Source organism: Thamnophis elegans, chromosome 1 (assembly GCF_009769535.1).
Source record: "Thamnophis elegans isolate rThaEle1 chromosome 1, rThaEle1.pri, whole genome shotgun sequence".
Classification (NCBI taxonomy): Eukaryota; Metazoa; Chordata; class Lepidosauria; order Squamata; family Colubridae; genus Thamnophis; species Thamnophis elegans.
This window is the reverse complement of record NC_045541.1, coordinates 148694306-148713315: the sequence shown is the minus strand read 5'-3', so window position 1 is coordinate 148713315 and position 19010 is coordinate 148694306. Positions and strand designations below refer to the sequence as shown.

The window sequence follows — 19010 nt, the reverse complement described above, 5'->3', positions numbered from 1 at the left end:
ACATCAAATATTGGGACTGTCCAGAATATTAATAACAATTAAATTAAAAATCAAAAGTGACTAAGCCAAGATAGGGGAAAATATTGAAGTAGCAACTAAACTAATCAATCTCTTAATCACAGTAATCCCACAAGGGATTAAATATGATTTGAAGCCCAATATGAAGAGCATTCTGACCAGATTTAATTCATTTATAACTTTTAGAATAGTTAAGTAAATAAAACTAAATATGAAATGTACAAACACAAAATTATTTAAGAAATAACTGAGGATATGGGGAAGCTCTTTCTAAAATAATAAACAACTGTAAGTACTAATTCCTGAGGAGATAAAAGTATCAAACTATTGTTAAAATTTAAATTCCGATGTGTTGAAAAACAGGAAGCTAACTATCTTGACCCCTTCCAGTCTGGCTTCAGACCCGGTTACAGCACAGAAACCGCTTTGGTCGCATTGACCGATGATCTCTGGAGAGCCAGAGATGGAGGCCATGCTTCCATCCTGGTTCTCCTTGACCTCTCAGCGGCTTTCGATACCATCGACCATGGTATCCTTCTGCGACGACTGCGGGAGGTGGGGGTGGGCGGCACTGTTTTGCAGTGGTTCTCCTCCTATCTCTCGGACAGGTCGCAGTCGGTGTTGGTAGGGGGGCAGAGATCGCCCCTGAGGCCCCTAACTTATGGGGTGCCGCAGGGGTCGGTCCTATCCCCCCTACTATTTAACATATACATGAAACCGCTGGGCGAGATCATTCGGAGGCACGGGATAAAATACCACCAATATGCGGACGATACACAGTTGTATCTGTCCGCCCCGTGCCAACTCAATGAAGCGGTGGACGTGATGAACCGGGGTCTTGAGGCCGTTAAAGACTGGGTGAGAGCAAACAAGCTGATACTCAACCCAGACAAGACCGAGTGGCTGTTGTGTTTTCCTCCCAAAAATTTGACCAACATACCATCACTCAGGCTGGGGGGACAAAATATACACCCCTCAGAAAGGGCCCGCAACTTGGGAGTCCTCCTGGACCCACAGCTGACTTTTGACCACCACCTTTCAGCTGTGACCAGGGGGGCATTTGCCCAGGTTCGCCTGGTGCACCAGTTGCGGCCCTACCTGAATCGGGAGGCCCTCACAACAGTCACTCAAGCCCTTGTGATCTCCAGGCTGGAATACTGCAATGTGCTGTACATGGGGCTGCCCTTGAAGAGCATCCGGAGACTTCAGCTAGTCCAGAATGCGGCCGCGCGAGTGATCGTGGGCGCACCACGGTTCGCCCACATAACACCGATCCTCCGCGAGCTGCACTGGCTACCTGTCGATCTCCGGGTGCACTTCAAGGTCCTACTTACCACCTATAAAGCGCTCCATGGTAGTGGATCTGGCTATTTGAGAGACCGCCTTCTGCCAATTACCTCCCTGCGTCCCATCAGATCGCATAGAGTTGGCCTCCTCCGTATTCCATCCGCCAGTCAGTGCCGACTGGCGACTACTCGGAGGAGAGCCTTCTCTGTTGCGGCTCCGACGCTATGGAACAATCTCCCCGTGGAGATTCGTACCCTCACCACCGTCCAGGCCTTCCGCACAGCCCTCAAGAACTGGCTAGCCCGTCAGGCCTGGGGATAAGTCTACTTTCGCCCCTCCTGAATGCTGAGTGAATGTTGTGTTTTACTGTTTAATTTACCTTTGTTCACATCTCTTTTTGTATTTGTCCTACACTCCCTTTCCCCTTTGATTGTAAGCCGCCCTGAGTCCCCTCAGGGAAAAGGGCGGCCTATAAATGTGCAATAAATACAAAATACAAATACAAAAAATACAAATACAAATTTAAAAATTCTTTTATAATCTATTAAATATGAATATCAACTGTTCCCACAGTTAATCTTTAATCACAATAAGCTAATCAGTGTTCTTTATCATTGAGTAGAAAGAAGCTATTCTATGTAAATAAAAAAATCTGTCCAACCAATTCTTACAATATGAGTATTTACCTGCTAAATAGAAATAAATTGTTCTGTCCATGAACAATCAAATCTCTTTTATAACTCTTAATGACTGAGATTTCATTTTGTTTTCCAAAATGCAAAGAGGAAGTAACGAAGATAAAATTATCTTGTTTGCGGACAATTCTTAGGCTTAACACCAAACATTATTTTGATAGCTAATCATAACAGTCTGCATATAAAATGCTTTATCATGTACAGATAAAAAAGGAAGTTGTAAGTGATATACTGTACTGTGTACAAAGGACAAACCAGTGTAAAAACTGTTTATTTGCAAATTAACATGTTATTTGGGAAATATATAAAGCAGCAAGGACATAAAAAAGAATAGAATATTCTTTTTTTTTAAATATATATTTCAAGAATTATACTTTTTATTTTCCCAACTGGATGGGAAGGGAGATTATTAATATAACAAAAATACAATTATTTAAATTGGGCAAATAAATTAACAAGTACTAGTGTTTTTTTGAAAGCACAAACATCTAAAGTTCTAGATTCCTATTCTAGATAATTTTAGTGTACTTGCTTAATAACAAGAGAAAAATAATTACTGAAAATAATTAAGTATTCTTATATTTATAAAGTAGTAATTTTTAAATATCTTGTTCAAAAATAAAATTATATATAAACAGAAGCTAGGTAAGCGTTTTGCTTGCAAGTGTTTGAACTTACCTCCACTTGCATATTCCATGATTAAGTAGAGTGTTTTTTCAGTCTCAATTACTTCAAATAATTTAACTGGAACAATAACAACAACCAAAAAAAGAAAGAGAAAGAACTAGTTTAGAGATGCGATCAAATATATTTTATCTACTTGTACAATGTTAGTGTATTTCATTCTCCTATGTGATATTCCAGTAAATGATATCAAGTACAAAATACATATTTTAACCAAATTCTCCCTGGAATAGAAGAGTAAGACATTGCTAAACATGAGAAACCTGGCTCTTTTTGCAAAATGTCATCCCAATTTTCTACTTAATGTCCTTTGGCTAGAAATGCTAAGGAATGAATCTACATAGTAGATTGTTTTCACTGAGTCATAGCCTCCCCTTAAGCTGAACTGCATATTCTATAATTAAAATCACAGGGGAATCTCAAAAGCAGTTTACAGGCAGAGATAAGTATTCACAGAAAAATGTCAAAAGTCTTGCCAAACATCAGCTGAAAAAAAGCTCTTTGCATTATAGCAATAGCATTTTATTAGGAAATGCAGACTGAAATTACTTAAAGATCAGACCACTAAATAATTTCAGGAAGCACCAATTGATTATATTTTAGGAAGCCAACTCTGCCCCCCCCCCCCAAGAAGAACAAATCAAAGGCTAATGTAGAAAGATTTAAGTAAGCCCATCCTGTTATTTCATAGTCACATTCAGGACATTTAATATACTACAGTCTGTAATATATAAGACAGTTTAATTTATTCAAATAAGCAAGATAAAGCAATAGAAATGAAATAATATTACCTATTAACAATCATACAAATACATATATAACTATAACCTAGCTCTCCATTGTATATACATCACAATTCTCACTTCAAATCAAAATCAAATCATAAGATTTGCTTTTGACATCTTCTCAAGATAGCATACAAATTCATTAATGCTAATATTTTTATTATAAAATCTGAAAATTAATCTTTTCCATTATTACTTTATTTCTTAAGACAGTCAGAAAAAATGTGTTCTATTTACTTGACCAGGATTTGAGTAAAGGTTTATTAGGAAAAAGTAAAATGCTGATTGAGCAGTGACGTGCGGTGAGCTTCATGGCCGGTGAGGCAAGTGCGAAAGCCCCGCCGAAGCCCCGGCGCCGCGTCCGCCATAGAGCGGGACCCTCACCGGCCATGAAGCTCAACGCACGTCACTCGGCAGTTCAAACTCTGCTCTGCAGCCCAAACTTTCTCCTCCCAGCAACTTGGCCTGTTGGACACAGTGGTGGCGGGAGGAGGAATGGGCTGGCTGGCTGGGGAAGGGGGTGCCCTTTAAAGCCCTGCTGCCGCATCTTCCCAGCAAGACTTCCTTTCGGCTCGCAGTTTCTTTCCCCGTGCAGGCTGTGGAAGGAGGAGGAGGAGGAGGGAACCAAGAGAGGCTTTTACCGGGCGTGCGCCCCACAGCCAGGACCGTCCTTGCGCCTCAAGCCGCGTTTCTTCCTGCAAAGCCCTTCGGGCAACCCAAAACGCAGCTTGAGGCGCAAGGACGGTCCTGGCTGTGGGGCGCACGCCCGGTAAAAGCCTCTCTTGGTTCTCTCCTCCTCCTTCCACAGCCTGCGTGATGCTGCCGCTGTAGGCCGAGAGCTACCGCCGACGCTGCTGCACAGCTGAGGGAGGGAGAGCGCGAAAGCAGAGGCAGGGCGCCAAGCTTTGGTTAAGGCAGGCAAGGGAAACTGCGAGCCGAAAGGAAGTCTTGCTGGGAAGATGCGGCAGCAGGGCTTTAAAGGGCTCCCCCCTCCCCAGCCAGCCAGCCCACCCAGCCCATTCCTCCCCCGCCACCACTGTGTCCAACAGGCCAGACGTCTCGCGTTTATGTCCACCATAAACGCGAGACACCTGGCCTGTTGGGACACAGCGGTGAGAACGTCCCTGCCGCCTCTGCGCTCCGCCGCCTCGCCCCCGCCTCCTCCGACCCCACCGCTGTGAAGAAAGAAAAACACAGACACACCTCACAATAAAAAAATTACAAATTAAATTACAATAAATTTGAACTCCCCCCCTCTCCCTCTGTCCAATCCACCTTTTCCAGCTGTGGAAACTCTCTCAACTCTTCTCTTGTCCGCCCAACGTAAGCATGCTCAATGTAAGCGTGCTCATAAGGCATGATTCGCAGCTCCCCGATCAGGAGGTGGGAGAATCAGTGCCTCTTTTGCATATGAAAGTGTTCGGTTTTTAACTCCTCCTTAACTTTTAAAAGGTGAACAATTCCTTAGGCAAAAGAGGCCCCGAGTTCTCTGGCCTCCTCCCATAGTTAACACTGAGAGCAGACACCAAGCCACTGTGACTTTGAATCTGGTAGCAACTACCCTGGCTTTAATTATTTTAAAAAAAATATTTAAAATTCTTCCTTTCCCTCAGGAGACAGGTGAGGCCCCGCTTCCCCTGCCTCTAGTGACTGCACGTCCCTGTGATTGAGACATATGATATGGAAATTATACTTCTCCATTCAGAGGTGCTTCACATGGTAATTTGAGGGTCTTACTGGGCTCAGTAAATGATCAGCAAGCAGCAGGTGTGGCAAAGACTTTTGTAAAGTTACATTTTGTGTACCAATTGTAGCCATTCCTGGATGATGATCTCAAAATTACTGACACCTTACTGACCTCCCATTTAGATTATTATACTACATGAAGCTGCCCTTGGAAAATATTTAGAAGGTTCTGCATGAGACTTCTTCAAAAGCATATTACTATCATTTATATCAATATCAAAGGAGCACTTTGCAAGCCCCTAAGGCTATTCATGCCTTTTTTTTTTAAGGCCATTTCGCAAAAAACAGGCCGTTTTTGGGAGGTTTGCAGAGTGCAAAAACCTTTTTTTTTCCTTTTGGAAAGCTCTTTAACTGATTGATGAGAATTACATTGATCAAGTGCTGTGCCAGCAAAAACAAAGTCTTAGGTGCTGCAGATCATCAGCAATTTCCTTCTCCAGCACATGTATAAATACACCTGGAAGCATCTACCTACCTACCTATTCTCTCTCCCTACATACCTACTGTATTTCTCTCTCTCTCTCTATTTCTCTCTCTCTATCCCTCTACTTAGGTACCAACCTACCTACTCTCTCTCTCTCTATCTACTGTATTTCTCTCTATCTCTTTCTATTCATCTCTCTCCCTACCTACCTACACCCTCTCTCTCTCCCTACCTGGTGTATTTCTCTATCTCTCTATTTCTCTCTCTCTCCCTTTATCTACCTAACTACTCTCTCTCTCCCTACCTACCTACTATATTTCTCTCTCTTTTCTCCCTCTCTCTCCCTCTACCTACCTACTTTTTTTAAAAAATTGCCTCTTCAAAACCTTGGTGCGTCTTATACTCCAAAAATACAGTGATAGATATTTTTAGATTAATTTGAATAGAGATGCACATATAGTTACTGGAAGAAATTTACAGAAATTAAGGCAGACTTCTGTATTAATAAATCAATTCTGTCTATATTACATTTGGCCAGTTAAGGCTTTGCCTCAGGCTAAGATTACAGTATTTATTAAATTTTTGGTGAACTTATAACTCTTTTCAAAGATCAAGTCTTCCTACATAAAAGTAAGATTATGAAAGTACTAATTGAGAACTAAATATTGTTAATGAATTATGCTGATTAGAGACACACAAGATTCAAAATGATTCCTCTCAAATAATTATTCAAATCAATATTCATACCTGAATCATATATTCAGATGACATCCCAAAAGATATATAATCTAATTCTTAGTTTTTGTCAAATTAGAATCATATAAACTCTTTTGTTACTTAATGTGTCTGTTTTTAACTAGATGTTTTTATCATGAGTGTCAAAAAAACACTCACTGTAGTGAGTTGTAGTTATACATCTTGAGAAAAAAGATGTTAATTTAAAAGGTAAAGAGAAAAGCATACTTTTTTCTGACCAATTCATAACAATAAAAAATCCTGAGATATAAGTAATCAGTGTTGATTGATCTTCAGAATTTAATCCAACAATAATAGTCTTTTAGCAGCTGCAAACTAGTTACTGCTTTATTGTCTTCAATATCCAAGCTACAAAAATGCTAACTCCACAAAAATACATTCAGTTAAAATTAACTAATTTCATACTGGTGTTTACTTTTAAATGCCAATTAAGCTGATATAACTCAATCTCATTTGAAAAAAATGTGTACTTGGATTATAAATTTAGTATGTGCAACATTGCTGAATGCTGCAGAGCTTCAGCAGATCCAAATATTTTAAGGACAAATGATGAATCCCCTGAAGCTGAGGAAAATTTTTACAATGAGACAAATTATTTTATGACATATACAGCTCCATAGTGCTTTACAGCACTCTCTAGGTGGTTTAGCGATTCGGTGTATTGCCCCCAACAATCTGGGTCCTTATTTTACCGACCTTGGAAGGATGGAAGGCTGCGTCAACCTTGAACCAGTCAGGATTGAACTTCTGGAAGTGGGCAGAGTTAGCCTGCAATAATGCATTCTAACCATTGCACCACCACAGCTCTTTCCAGAAGTTGTACCTAAAGCAGCAGACGACCAAAGGCAAACTCTCTTTGGGACATACCATTCCATTTATTAAGGCTATTAGATTTGAACTGCAAAAAACCCAATGCAATTCAGTGGCCATCTAAATTTTTTTTTCTGTCCAAATCTGGAAGTCTATTTTCTTGCCATCCATTCATATTTCCCCTAAATCCCCTCTATATTTCTTTCATCCTCCTTTTCTCTAGCAATGCTTCTAATCCTTTTCTTTCTCCCTCCCCAGTATCTTATTCTATTCCCCTCTTTGCTTTATACTCTATTGTTTCCACTCCTTTTTCCTGTGCGCTCTCCATCTCCCTGTTAGGCCGAAGCTCCTCAACATGTTACCCAGGTGAATGAGGGCTTATTGGAGGTGGAGAAAACAGAAGCATAGCTGAGTGTTTGCTCAGAGCAGCTAAAGCCTTTCCAGAAAGAATTAATGTAATAGAGCATGTCTGAGCACTTATAAAGAAGAATAGTGCCCAAACAATGAGACAGTCGTACAAAAGACAAAGCCAGGGCAGAATGAAACACAGGAAGCAGACTTTTCAATTGAAAAGCTATCCAAGGTTTATTTAATCCACTCATTCCCATATCTCAACAATTAATATTCTTTAATATGCTCTAAAGAAATTTGGATTATCAGCTGTAATGTATATATATAGAATTGCTTCTCCTGAAAGGGAACAAACTGCAGGCAAGATAAAGTATTAATTTACACTTAGAAGGCTTCTGACTTTGAAAATTGCCTTCCCTTGCGGAATGCTGTTACTACTTGAGTTATGATGAGCCAATCTTATTTGTGCTATCTGCTCACAATATACCACAGGATGATTGGTGATATTATGAGTACATTAATTCTGCCTTGCAGCAAATAATTAAGGGAGAAGCATGCCCAATAGAAAGGTTTCACATACAGAAGATACATATGTGATGAATCTGCATACTAAGACCTTAGATTTTAAATAAATAAAATAAAATTTGAGTATAGTTGACTGAAAGTGGAAATGAAGGAAAATATTGAATGCAGTAGAATGACTAATGTGCTTAAAAATAATGTGGATTATGAAGATGTTAAATGTACACATTTATTCATATATTTTAAAAATGCATGTTTGAATGGATAAATAGATTTATGCAAAAAGAGAATATTTAAATCATACTCTACCTATGTTAGGATGATTTAAAATCTTCATTATTCTTACTTCCCTAAACAGCTTGAAAAGAAAATTTAAAAGTTAGTAATACATAGTTAGCAACCCTGAGAACATGTGCATGTAAAAGTGTTACAACTGTAATCATATTTGAAGAGTCTGGAAAATTACAAGTATACCAGAAGAAAAACCAGAAGAACATTCAATCTTTTTTCAGGTTTTCTTAATCTGAACATTAGATTAGAACTTTTGAGGGTCACTTTAGTCTAGTGGTTAAGGCAACAGGCTGGAAACCAGGAGACTATGAGTTCTAGTCCCATCCAAGGTAAGAAAAATTGACTGGGTGACTTTGGACCAGTCACTTTCTCTCAGCCCAATTAACCTCACAGGCTTACTGTTGTAAGTAGTAGGAGGATATTAGATATATTCATTGCTTTGAGTTATTTATAAAAGTAAAAAAGATGGAGAAAATTATAAACAAAACTTCACAGATTTAATTCTTCAAATGCCAAAGCTAAAACATTCTAAAATAATTTTACAGTTTGATGGGTGACTGGAATCTGTCCAGTTCTAAATCAATATCCTAACGCTGCCCCAGAGTTACCAGATGTATTTCTATCTGTGGGCTTACAAGAAGTTGAGGTGAGCTAGCTGGTAATCAACAGGATTACCTGCTATTGGTTTCAGGAGATGAGTGCTCTGAACTGTTGCCTCCATTTAGTACAAGGGTTCACCACATGGAGAAGACAATAGAGCAAAGGCACTCTGCAAGGCTCCTTGCAAAAGAGGACGCACACCTTCTCGTAATGAGCAACAATGACTGTCTCTACTTACAGTAGGTAGATACAGTAGATAGGCAGCAAACCCTTGGACAATTGTTCACTAATTCATACTCTTGAAACCTTAACTTTTGAATCCGACGACTCTGACTTTGGATCGCAAACTGTCTCACAAATCTTCTGTTGCTCTTTGACCCTCAGATCTCCCTGACAACTCTTTTGCGTGCTGCTTTGAACATGGAAACTTCGGGACTCTAATAAGGTGATTTTTCTTTACTTTGGGAATTTCTTCCTCACTTATGTGTACATGTTCATTTGTGTTCAAGCTTCCTCTCCAACTTCTCATTTTAATGCAGAAATTCAGAATTCAACGAGACAAGGAGCCTGATGAGTGGCAAAGGAAGTTCCCTGGATATACTGGTACTCTTAGCCATTGGGAAGTTTGTCTATACACTGTAAATTTTAACAGTCATTCAAATGTTGGAAAATTCCCTCAATTAAACAAGGATATAGAATATTTTTGGCCATTTTTTTTTCCTGCAGCCCATTATACCGGTCCACATTAATCCCAGATATACACTGTGTTGCAAGAATTAGAAGGTTCCTAAAAATCACCTCTCCATTCCACTGGCAGACATTTTAAATCACCGGAATGACTACCATTGAATTAAAGATTCATAATAACTCAACAATATTTATTTTCTTTCCCCTTATATAATTTTATTTCACATATTTAATAAGGAACATGACAACAGAAGGTTTGCATTTGTATTTACTTGTTTCCACGAAAGCGCTTGCACTGTTTTGGACATTTAGTTATTTTAAAAGAAAAGAATGCCTTTTTTGGTCTTTCCTATAAAATGTAAGATTCTATTTAAATGTGTAACTGGATTGTTCTAAACTGAATACACATCTATTATAATAATAGCATTAACTGGGAAACTGAACTGCTTGCTAAATTATTTTCAACTCAAAGTAAGGTATTTTCATCAAGGTGTTAATAAAGTAAACAATATTCATTTGACAGCTGGGATTTTCAGTTGGGAAGATTCCAAAAGCAAAGACTGATTCCTAAGAACTGCATGAACTGAACAATGGTTTCCTTTTTCTGCTTTTGAAGTAACCAAGGTTTCAAGTTGACACTCCAAACATTTGCTTTGTTATTTTCTGCTTTTAATAGAGAAAGGAGCAGAGCAATCAAATGGTTTTATTTTAAATCAGCCACTGCTTCAGAGATAATGCTACCAAAATATCATTTCATTGTGGCTAGAACAGGATTTTTTAAGAAAAATATCATGAGAAATTAGCATTCAATCATCAAATAGCTATAAAATTTACTGAATAAATAATACCATCATTCATAGTTTGGAATATACATTCAACAGAAAATCCATTTCACTGCTGGAAACCTAAAAATGCAGGAGGGAATGTTCAATAGTGAAACAATGGCCAAGATAGACAGCTTAATCTTTCCTACACTTCCTCCTACATCTCTCCCTCCTTCAGTTGCTTTTCTACAGAGGAGATTCCTGATACGAATTTGCTACATAACTCAAGGAAACATTTTGGGTGATGGGAAGTTATAGGCATGGCTTGTAGATTCCCAGTCAGTTTGTAATCTGGATCCCTAATTTCAATTCATATAGTTCCAGCCCAAGTAAGTGATCTGAGAAGATGTGTTTTTTATAATTTTTGTCCATTAATCAAAATGGCAGAGACAATTCCATTTATACTACAGATTTGGGTATTAGAATGTAGGTATAGTACTTATTTCAGGTTTTTGATAAAAATTCTGAGCTCAGTTCAAGACTAATTTTATTAGATTACATGATTCCTTCCATTCTATCAATTAGGAGAGAAAATAAGTATGATTAAAATGAAACCATTATTCTTAAAATAACACACAATGTTTAAAAATGGAAGAGAGAAGTGCCAGAAAAGAATATTCTAAACTAAGTAGTATACCTAAAAGATGGAACATCTAATAAACTTACCTTTTGTAGACTAGTTGGATTCAATTGAGTTTTGTCAATTATTTTTATTGCAACCTAGAAAAAATACAATTGTTTCATTTCTCTTAACTGTAGCTGAATTACAAAGCAGAAATATTTGATTGTTAATAGCATATTACTGTATGAGCAAACTGCACAAAATCAATGTAATGTCAATAGTAATAGTAATAATGGATGACGATATATTAAATATATATGGCACAAATTGTTTAAAACATTCAAGACAAGACAAACAACAAGAGAGAAACATGAAGAATAAAGATGACAAGGATGAAAAAACTGGATTGGAAAAAAGGAAAACAATTCATAAAATTTAAAAAGAGATTATAACAGAATCTTTCTTCAAATCCCTCTTCTAAATATAGTCCATGATCAATATCTGCAATATTTCTTCTGCAGTAAAGACAGGTATTTGTTACTAACAATGGACACTTAAGTTACCTAGTACACAGAAAGTGATCTCCCCTGAATCTATCTCTCTTCACACACAGGAAGATATAATTTGTTGAATGTAGAATTTTTATAAGCAGCAATATATTTATACACTTCTTCAACATTATGAATACTCTGCAATCATGATTTTCATTGTACCAAACAGAAACATTTTAACTTGTCAAGTTAAATCACAATGGACGCAAAATTCTGAATTCCATTTTTTTCTTGTGTAAGTTGCTGATAAGAATCAATCAACCAGCTTTAACGCAAAACATAGTTCAAACCCCTCTTCATATAAGCCTTATTCCCCTGATTCAACTTCATGTCCAACACAGGTATCCAGAACTGTTGGAAACTGGGCAGCATATAAATTTAATAATGACATAAAAATAAAATATATGTGGACAATGGCAGGTGTGAACAATGGCTCACACAAATGGAGATGTGCGCATAGGTGCTTACCCACCACTTGCAAAGAACCATCCCCTCCCCCCCCTTGGTCCCAAAGCTGGAAAGGTTGGGGAACTCTGTTCTATACCATCTATATCACGTGGGCATAGTCAAACAGCATATGGATTTATTTATTTTTGTATCTGCCTTTCAAAATGACTGAAGGAAGAGCATTAAATTGAGCTAATAAAGGCCCTTCTCAGCATAGATACTGCAATATGGTTCAAGTATCTCACCAGTCTGAACAGATATGATTGCCTGCTCAGGAAAACATTCCTGGGCAGCAGACACTGTGCTTGTTGTTTGTGGAGATAAGAAAGAAGACAAATGAACATAAAGTATCAACCTTTGTATATGTATTACATATCTGTATCTAACTAATTGCAGCACCAAGACAGAAGCTGAAAAGGGCAATCAACGATGAATTGGAGTCATCCATTTATGAAAAATGATTACAACCACTGACAGCTGATTTTAGAAAAAGATTATACAAGTGCATAGGTGATATGGTTATTAATGGATAGCGGCTAATACCACATTGTCCACTACATATGCAACCACCTCTAGTATTCTATAATTGCTAGGGAACAGTTGCATAGGGGGCTCCTTTCTTCATATTCTTTAGATCCTTGGCATCTAGTTGGCCAAAATAGAAAAGAGGATATTGGAATAATGGGGCTTGTCCTAATGCAGAAGTACACTTGCATTCTTAACTGAGCAACAGAATCCAAATTCATTTTAATCACAGATTTTTAAAGGATATATAAAGATGTTTTACATAAGTACTGCCAAGAATATATATGAAACAAAGAAAGCTATATGTCAAACCAATATTTTTATAAAAGGGAATGTTTTAGCTTCTCGTAATGAATACAATTTATTTGGATTTCCTAGAACATTAATTTTTAATAGTTTAATTTTACTTTAATTAAATTAAATTTTAATTTAATTAATCATTCTCCTTCATGGTTCACAGCCTTGTCATGGCAAAGGAGCTTATGCAGCTCAATGAAGCTATGAGCTGTATTGTGCAGGGCCACCTATGATGGATAGGTCATAGAGAGAGTTCTGACAAAATATGGTCCACTGGAGAAGGAAATGGCAATGCCAAGAAAACCCCAAGGACAGTATCAAAAGGTTAAAAGATATGATGTCATAAGATGAGTCCTTCAGGTTGGAAGGTGTCCAATATACTATTGGGGAAAAGCAGAGAGTGATTACAAATAGCTCCACAAGAGTAAAGCAGCTGGACCAAAGCCGAAAGGTTGCTGAGCTGTGGATGTATTTGAAAAGAAAGTCTGATACTATAGAAAGAAAGTGAAAAGAAAGACCTATACGATAAAGAACAATATTGCTTAGGAATCTTGAATGTAAGAGTTATGAATCAAAATAAGCTGGATGGGATCAAACAAGAGATGGCAATATTGATCAGCGACATTTTGGGAATCAGTGAACTAAAGTGTATGGGATGGACAAATTTAATTTAGATGACCATTATCTACTACTGTGGGCAAGAATCCCTTAGAAGAAATGGAATAATCCTCAATAAAAGAATGGGAAAAGTAGTTCTGGGGTACAAGCTCAAAAATGACAGAATGATATTGGTTTGAATCCAAGGCAAACCATTCAACATCACAGTAATCCAAGTCTTTTCCCAACCACTGGTAATGAAGAGGCTGAGGTTGACTGGTTCCATGAACACCTACAATACTTTCTAGAATTAATACCAAAAAAGATGTCCTTTTCATCATAGGAGATTGGAATGCTAAAGTAAGAGATACATTTTCAAAAGGTAACTGAAATAACAGGCAAGTTTGACCTTGGAGTACAACGTGAAACAGGACAAAGGTTGGTAATTTTTGTTTTGTTACAGTTTTGTCAATATGACATGCTGGTCATAGCAAACCCTCTTTTCCAACAACCAAAGAGTCAACTCTGCACATGGACATCGCCAGAAATCAGATTATGTACCTTGCAGCCAAAAATATGGTGAAGTTCTTTAGAGTCATTAAAAACAAGACCTGGAGCTGACTGTGGCTCAGATCATGAGCTTATTGCGAAATGCAGGCTTAAATTGAAGAAAGTAAGGAAAACAACTAGGCCATTCAGATATGACATAAAGCATATCCCTTATGAATAAACAATGGAGGTGGTGAATAGATTTAAGGGACTAAATCTGGTAGATGGAGTGCCTGAAGAACTAGGAATGGAGATTTGTAACATTGTACAAGATACAGCAACTAAAACCATTACAAAGAAAAAGAAATACAAGACAGTGAAGTGGCTGTCTGATGAGGCTTTACAAATAGCTGACAAAAGAAGGAAAGCAAAAGGCAAGGGAGAAAGGGAAAGATATACTCAACTGAATACAGATTTCCAGAGAATAGCAAGGAGAAAGCCTTCTTAAATGAGCAATGCAAAGAAATGGAGGGGGGGGGAATAGAATGGGGAAGACTAGAGATCTCTTCAAGAAAACTGGGGATATCAAAGGAACATTTCGTGCAAAGATGGGTAGAGAAGCAGAGATGAAGAGAAGGCAGCAAGAATACCCAGAACACCTATACCAGAAAGATCTTACTGCCCCTGATAACCACAATGGTGTGATCACTCACCTCGAATCAGACATACTGGAGTACAAAGTCAAGTGGGCCTTAGGAAATATTACCAACAAAACTACTGGAGTTGATAGTATTCCAACTGAGCTATTTAAAAATCTAAAAGATGATACTGTTAAAGTGCGGCACTCAATATGCCAGCAAAAGATCAGTTTACTTTCCAATCCCAAAGAAGGGCAATTGCAAAGAATGCTCAAACTACTGTACAATTGAGCTCATTTCACACGCTAGCAAGGTTATGCTCAAAACCCTACAAGCTAGGCTTCAGCAATATGTGAATCAAGAACTACCAGAAGTACAAGCTGGGTTTTGAAGAGGCAGTGGAACTAGAGATAAAATCGCCAACATTCGCTGGATTATGGAAAAAGCAAGGGAATTCTAGAAAAACATCTACTTCAGTTTCATGAACTATGCTAAAACCTTTGATTGTGTGGATTGCAACAAATTACGCCAAGGTCTTAAAAAGATGGGAGTACCAGATCATTTTACCGATCTCTTGAGAAACCTCTATGCGGGGCAAAAAGAAACTATTAGAATTGGACATGGAACAACTGATTTATTCAAAATAGAAAAAGGAGTGTGACAAGACTATATATTGTTACTCTACTAATTTAACTTATATGCCGAGTACATCGTGTGAAATGCTGTGCTGGATGAATCACAAGCCAGAATTAAGATCACAAGGAGAAATATCAACAACCTCAGATATGCAGACAATATCACTCTAAGAGAAGACAGTGTAGAGGAACTAAAAAGCCTCTTGATGAGGGTGAAGGAGAAGAGTGCAAAAGTTGGCTTGAAACTCAATATTAAAAAAATAAGCTCATGGCATCCGGTCCCATCACTTCCTAGCAAATAGAAGGGGAAGAAATGGAAGAAATGACAGATTTTATTTTCCTAGGCTTCAAGATCACTGCAGATGGTGACCACAGCCATGAATTTAAAAGACACCTGTTCCTTGGGAGGAAAGCTATGGTAAAACTAAACAGCATATTAAAAAGCAGAGACATCAACTTGCCAATAAAGGTCTATACAGTCAAAGCTATGGTTTTCCCAGTAGTAATGTATGGCTGTGACAGTTGGACCATAAGGCTACGTGCTGAACAATTGATGCTTTTGAATTGTAGTGTTGGAGAATACTCTTGAGAGTTTCTTGGACTGCAAGGAAATCAAATCAGTAAATCCCAAAGGAAATCAACCCTGACTGTTCTTTGGAAAAGAGATAATGAAACTGAAGTTCAAATACTTTGGCCACCTAATGAGAAGAGAGGACTCATTGGAAAAGTCCCTGATGCTGGAAAGATTAAAGGCAAAAGGAGAAGGGGATGGCAGAGGATGAGATGGTTAGATAGGGTCACTGATGCAATGAACATGGATTTGGAACATGGAAACTCCAGGAGACAATGAAGGATGTGCTATGGTCCATGGCGTCATAAGGAGTGATACATGACTTAGGAACTGAACAACAACCGCAGTTTAATTTAGCAACATTTAATCAACCTTTTAGTTGTACTGTCTTAGGCTAAAACATTTGTTAGTATTAATTATAGAGAAAAAAAACATCTTGTTAAATTTACATGATTCTATGCAAAGTACACATTATTTTAATTATTAATAATGATTATATTAGGAAATTTATCTTCCAAAATCTAAAAACAAAAATGCCAGTACAAGACTTTACCTCTCTGCCAGTAAGGATATGTCTGGCCAGTTTCACTTTTGCAAAATTTCCCTTTCCAATTGTCTTAAGGAGTCTGTAATTCCCAATATGAGGCTGCTCATCTGCACAGGAAGCTATAGAATTCCTACAGCGAGCCCCAGACCGACCAGTTCGGGAGGAAATTTCCTGTCGTCCTTCACTGTGAGAGATATGCTATAATAAAAATAGAAAAAATTAGGTTATACTGTGACACAATAAACTCAAACTCATAATTAAGTTGATATCAGATTAGAAGACAAAGAACAAAATATTGTTTTGCAGGATGTTCAACTATTACAGTTTTTGTTAACAGCTGGTGATCAATTCAGACAATTCAAGTATATGTTATGATAGTCAAATTAAAACTTAGATATTTAAACAGAAAATATTTATGTTAATAGTTTTGGAAAAGCCAACAAGCAAACACCTGATTTTTTGTAGACTTATAGTCTGCCTATTGAACAATCTCAGTAGCTATTGAGAACAAGATAGATTACACATAGATTTCATACTTTGATTTCTAAAAATTTCTTTTAAATGCAGTAGGACATAATAGTATTTTTCCTGAACAAACACTCTTGTTGAATAGTTTAAATCAGTAATACAAATATAGGCATTTCTTGCAATGATCTGGAGATATTCTGCCGGTTTCCATTATATTTCACATTTTAGTATGATGTAAAGCAGAGGTGGGTTGGTCCCAGTTCGGCCAAACTGGTAGTGGCGGCGGTGACAGACTCCGCCCACCTGCCCGGACGCTTCTACGCATGCGCAGAAGTGTCATGTGTGTGTGAGAGAGCACCGGTAGCACCGGGATTTGAAACCCACCTCTGATGTAAAGTCAATATCTTGCACAATTATTCAAGGTTACTGATAATATGAACTATAGCATTTTCGTCCTGTTTGCAAAAAGAAAAAAGAAAAAAAAAACCAACCATGCGCCCAATCTCTTTTTAAATGAAACTTGGAGACAAAACTAAGTCATTATATTTATGAATCAATTTCCACTATTTTTTTATAATTGAATATGCAAATTTCGTGATTTACAAAGAAAGTCAAGTCCTCCCTTCTTCCCCACAACCATTTTTAAATAAAACTCTGCTTAAAGAAGAAATTTCAAAATCTTGAAACAGTTTGATGCATTAGGTTGGTCCCAATACATGTCCTGTACGACCTTGGATTTTTGAATTCTCATTAATGATCAATACTACATTATTCATTTATTCCTACATTCAATATGATTGCCTACTTGTCAAGTGAAATTTTACTTTATTCCCAGTCAAGGAAGTCTAGGCTCCATCTATGTAATCCTTTTGTTGACAGAATAAAGCATATTTATTCAGAAAACTTTCTTACTTTTAAGCTGGCAAAATAAGTTTTATTTTAAGGGGAGCTATTAGCTTCTCTCAATGAAGTGTGTGTGTGTGTGTGTGTGTGTGTGTGTGTGTGTGTGTATAGTATACATGTATGGTCAAAATATTTTCCCTAGCTTTTTAATAATCTAAATTACACAATTTATTGTATGCATAAACTGGCCATTGCAATATTATATGCAAAACAAGCTTTTGGACTTTACAATTTTGATTATATTATTGGAATTATAATAAAGTGGCACTGCCATATGTACTATGAGTCTTTCTTTACAATAATATTCTAGCATCATTGTTCTTCATATTCTTCCTTATATTTACATTTAGTATTTCCTTTATATTTTTATTTATTTAAAACATTTATAGAACTGCCCATCTTCTAACCAACTTTGGGTGGCTGCCAATCAAAAGTTAAAATATATAAAATCATAGTAAAACTATATAACTAAGCACATTAAAACACTGACAACAATAAAAACCTGGTAACAAGTCAAACTTCTATATGTGCTGTCATAATCTTATTACTTGAAGAAAATATTTTACAATTAATTTCCTATATTTTACAATTATTCATACTATTCTATATGTCCTTATAGTTCCCCCAAATATCTTTCCAATTCTTTTCTAAACTGATTCAATAATTTATCTATACATTAATTTCAGTGTTATTGTTCTTTCAATAAAATAATGAACAATACTGTAATGTATTGTAAATCTAAAAGCAAGTAGATTTAAATCTATTGATATATCTCTAAATGTTGTGTAACAATTTGATCAGGTTTTGTGCTTTTCATTATCCAATAACAGCAATACTTAAATGACTTCACTCTCTCCAAATTTAATTACTTTAGAGAAATTCTGGTGATAGAGTAGACTAAGATGAGTTTTCATGAATGTCATTTTATACTTAATACTGATACTAAAATCTGATTACTGTATTGGAATGCATGCTCAGAAATGCCATTATTAGTAATTTATATGATTGCATGCCTGAGTAAGTATTCTGGAACTGGCTTCAGCAGGCAGACTTCAGGGCTATATTAAAAAAACAAGATCCTGCAAGTTTCAAATTGACTCATCCCAACATAATGGCTTCTACAAAATCATCAACCTTCATTCAGTGATTGAAGTCACTTGTTTTTTGAAACCATTTACAAATGTCAATGTATCACAAACTACTGAAGAAGCTATCCTTGAATACTTTTTGCATAGTGTTCCTTTCCCTGCAGTGCTTTATTAGACATAGTTAAATAGCCCAGGATTTATCTTTTAGCCAA

General features: G+C 37.0%; 1 protein-coding gene across 2 annotated transcripts in view; it reads right to left on the bottom strand.

Moving 5' to 3' along the window:
• Nucleotides 1–19010, bottom strand: part of MARK3 (microtubule affinity regulating kinase 3) — a 76292-nt gene that overhangs the window by 43063 nt on the left and 14219 nt on the right. For both annotated transcript variants that reach the window (XM_032234799.1, XM_032234808.1), the window contains exons 2-5: nt 16346–16537; nt 11147–11200; nt 8388–8436; nt 2679–2744 (exon numbers count right to left, since the gene is read on the bottom strand). In XM_032234799.1, the coding sequence (XP_032090690.1) occupies nt 2679–2744; nt 8388–8436; nt 11147–11200; nt 16346–16537 (361 nt within the window). The remainder of the gene's footprint in view (nt 1–2678; nt 2745–8387; nt 8437–11146; nt 11201–16345; nt 16538–19010) is intronic.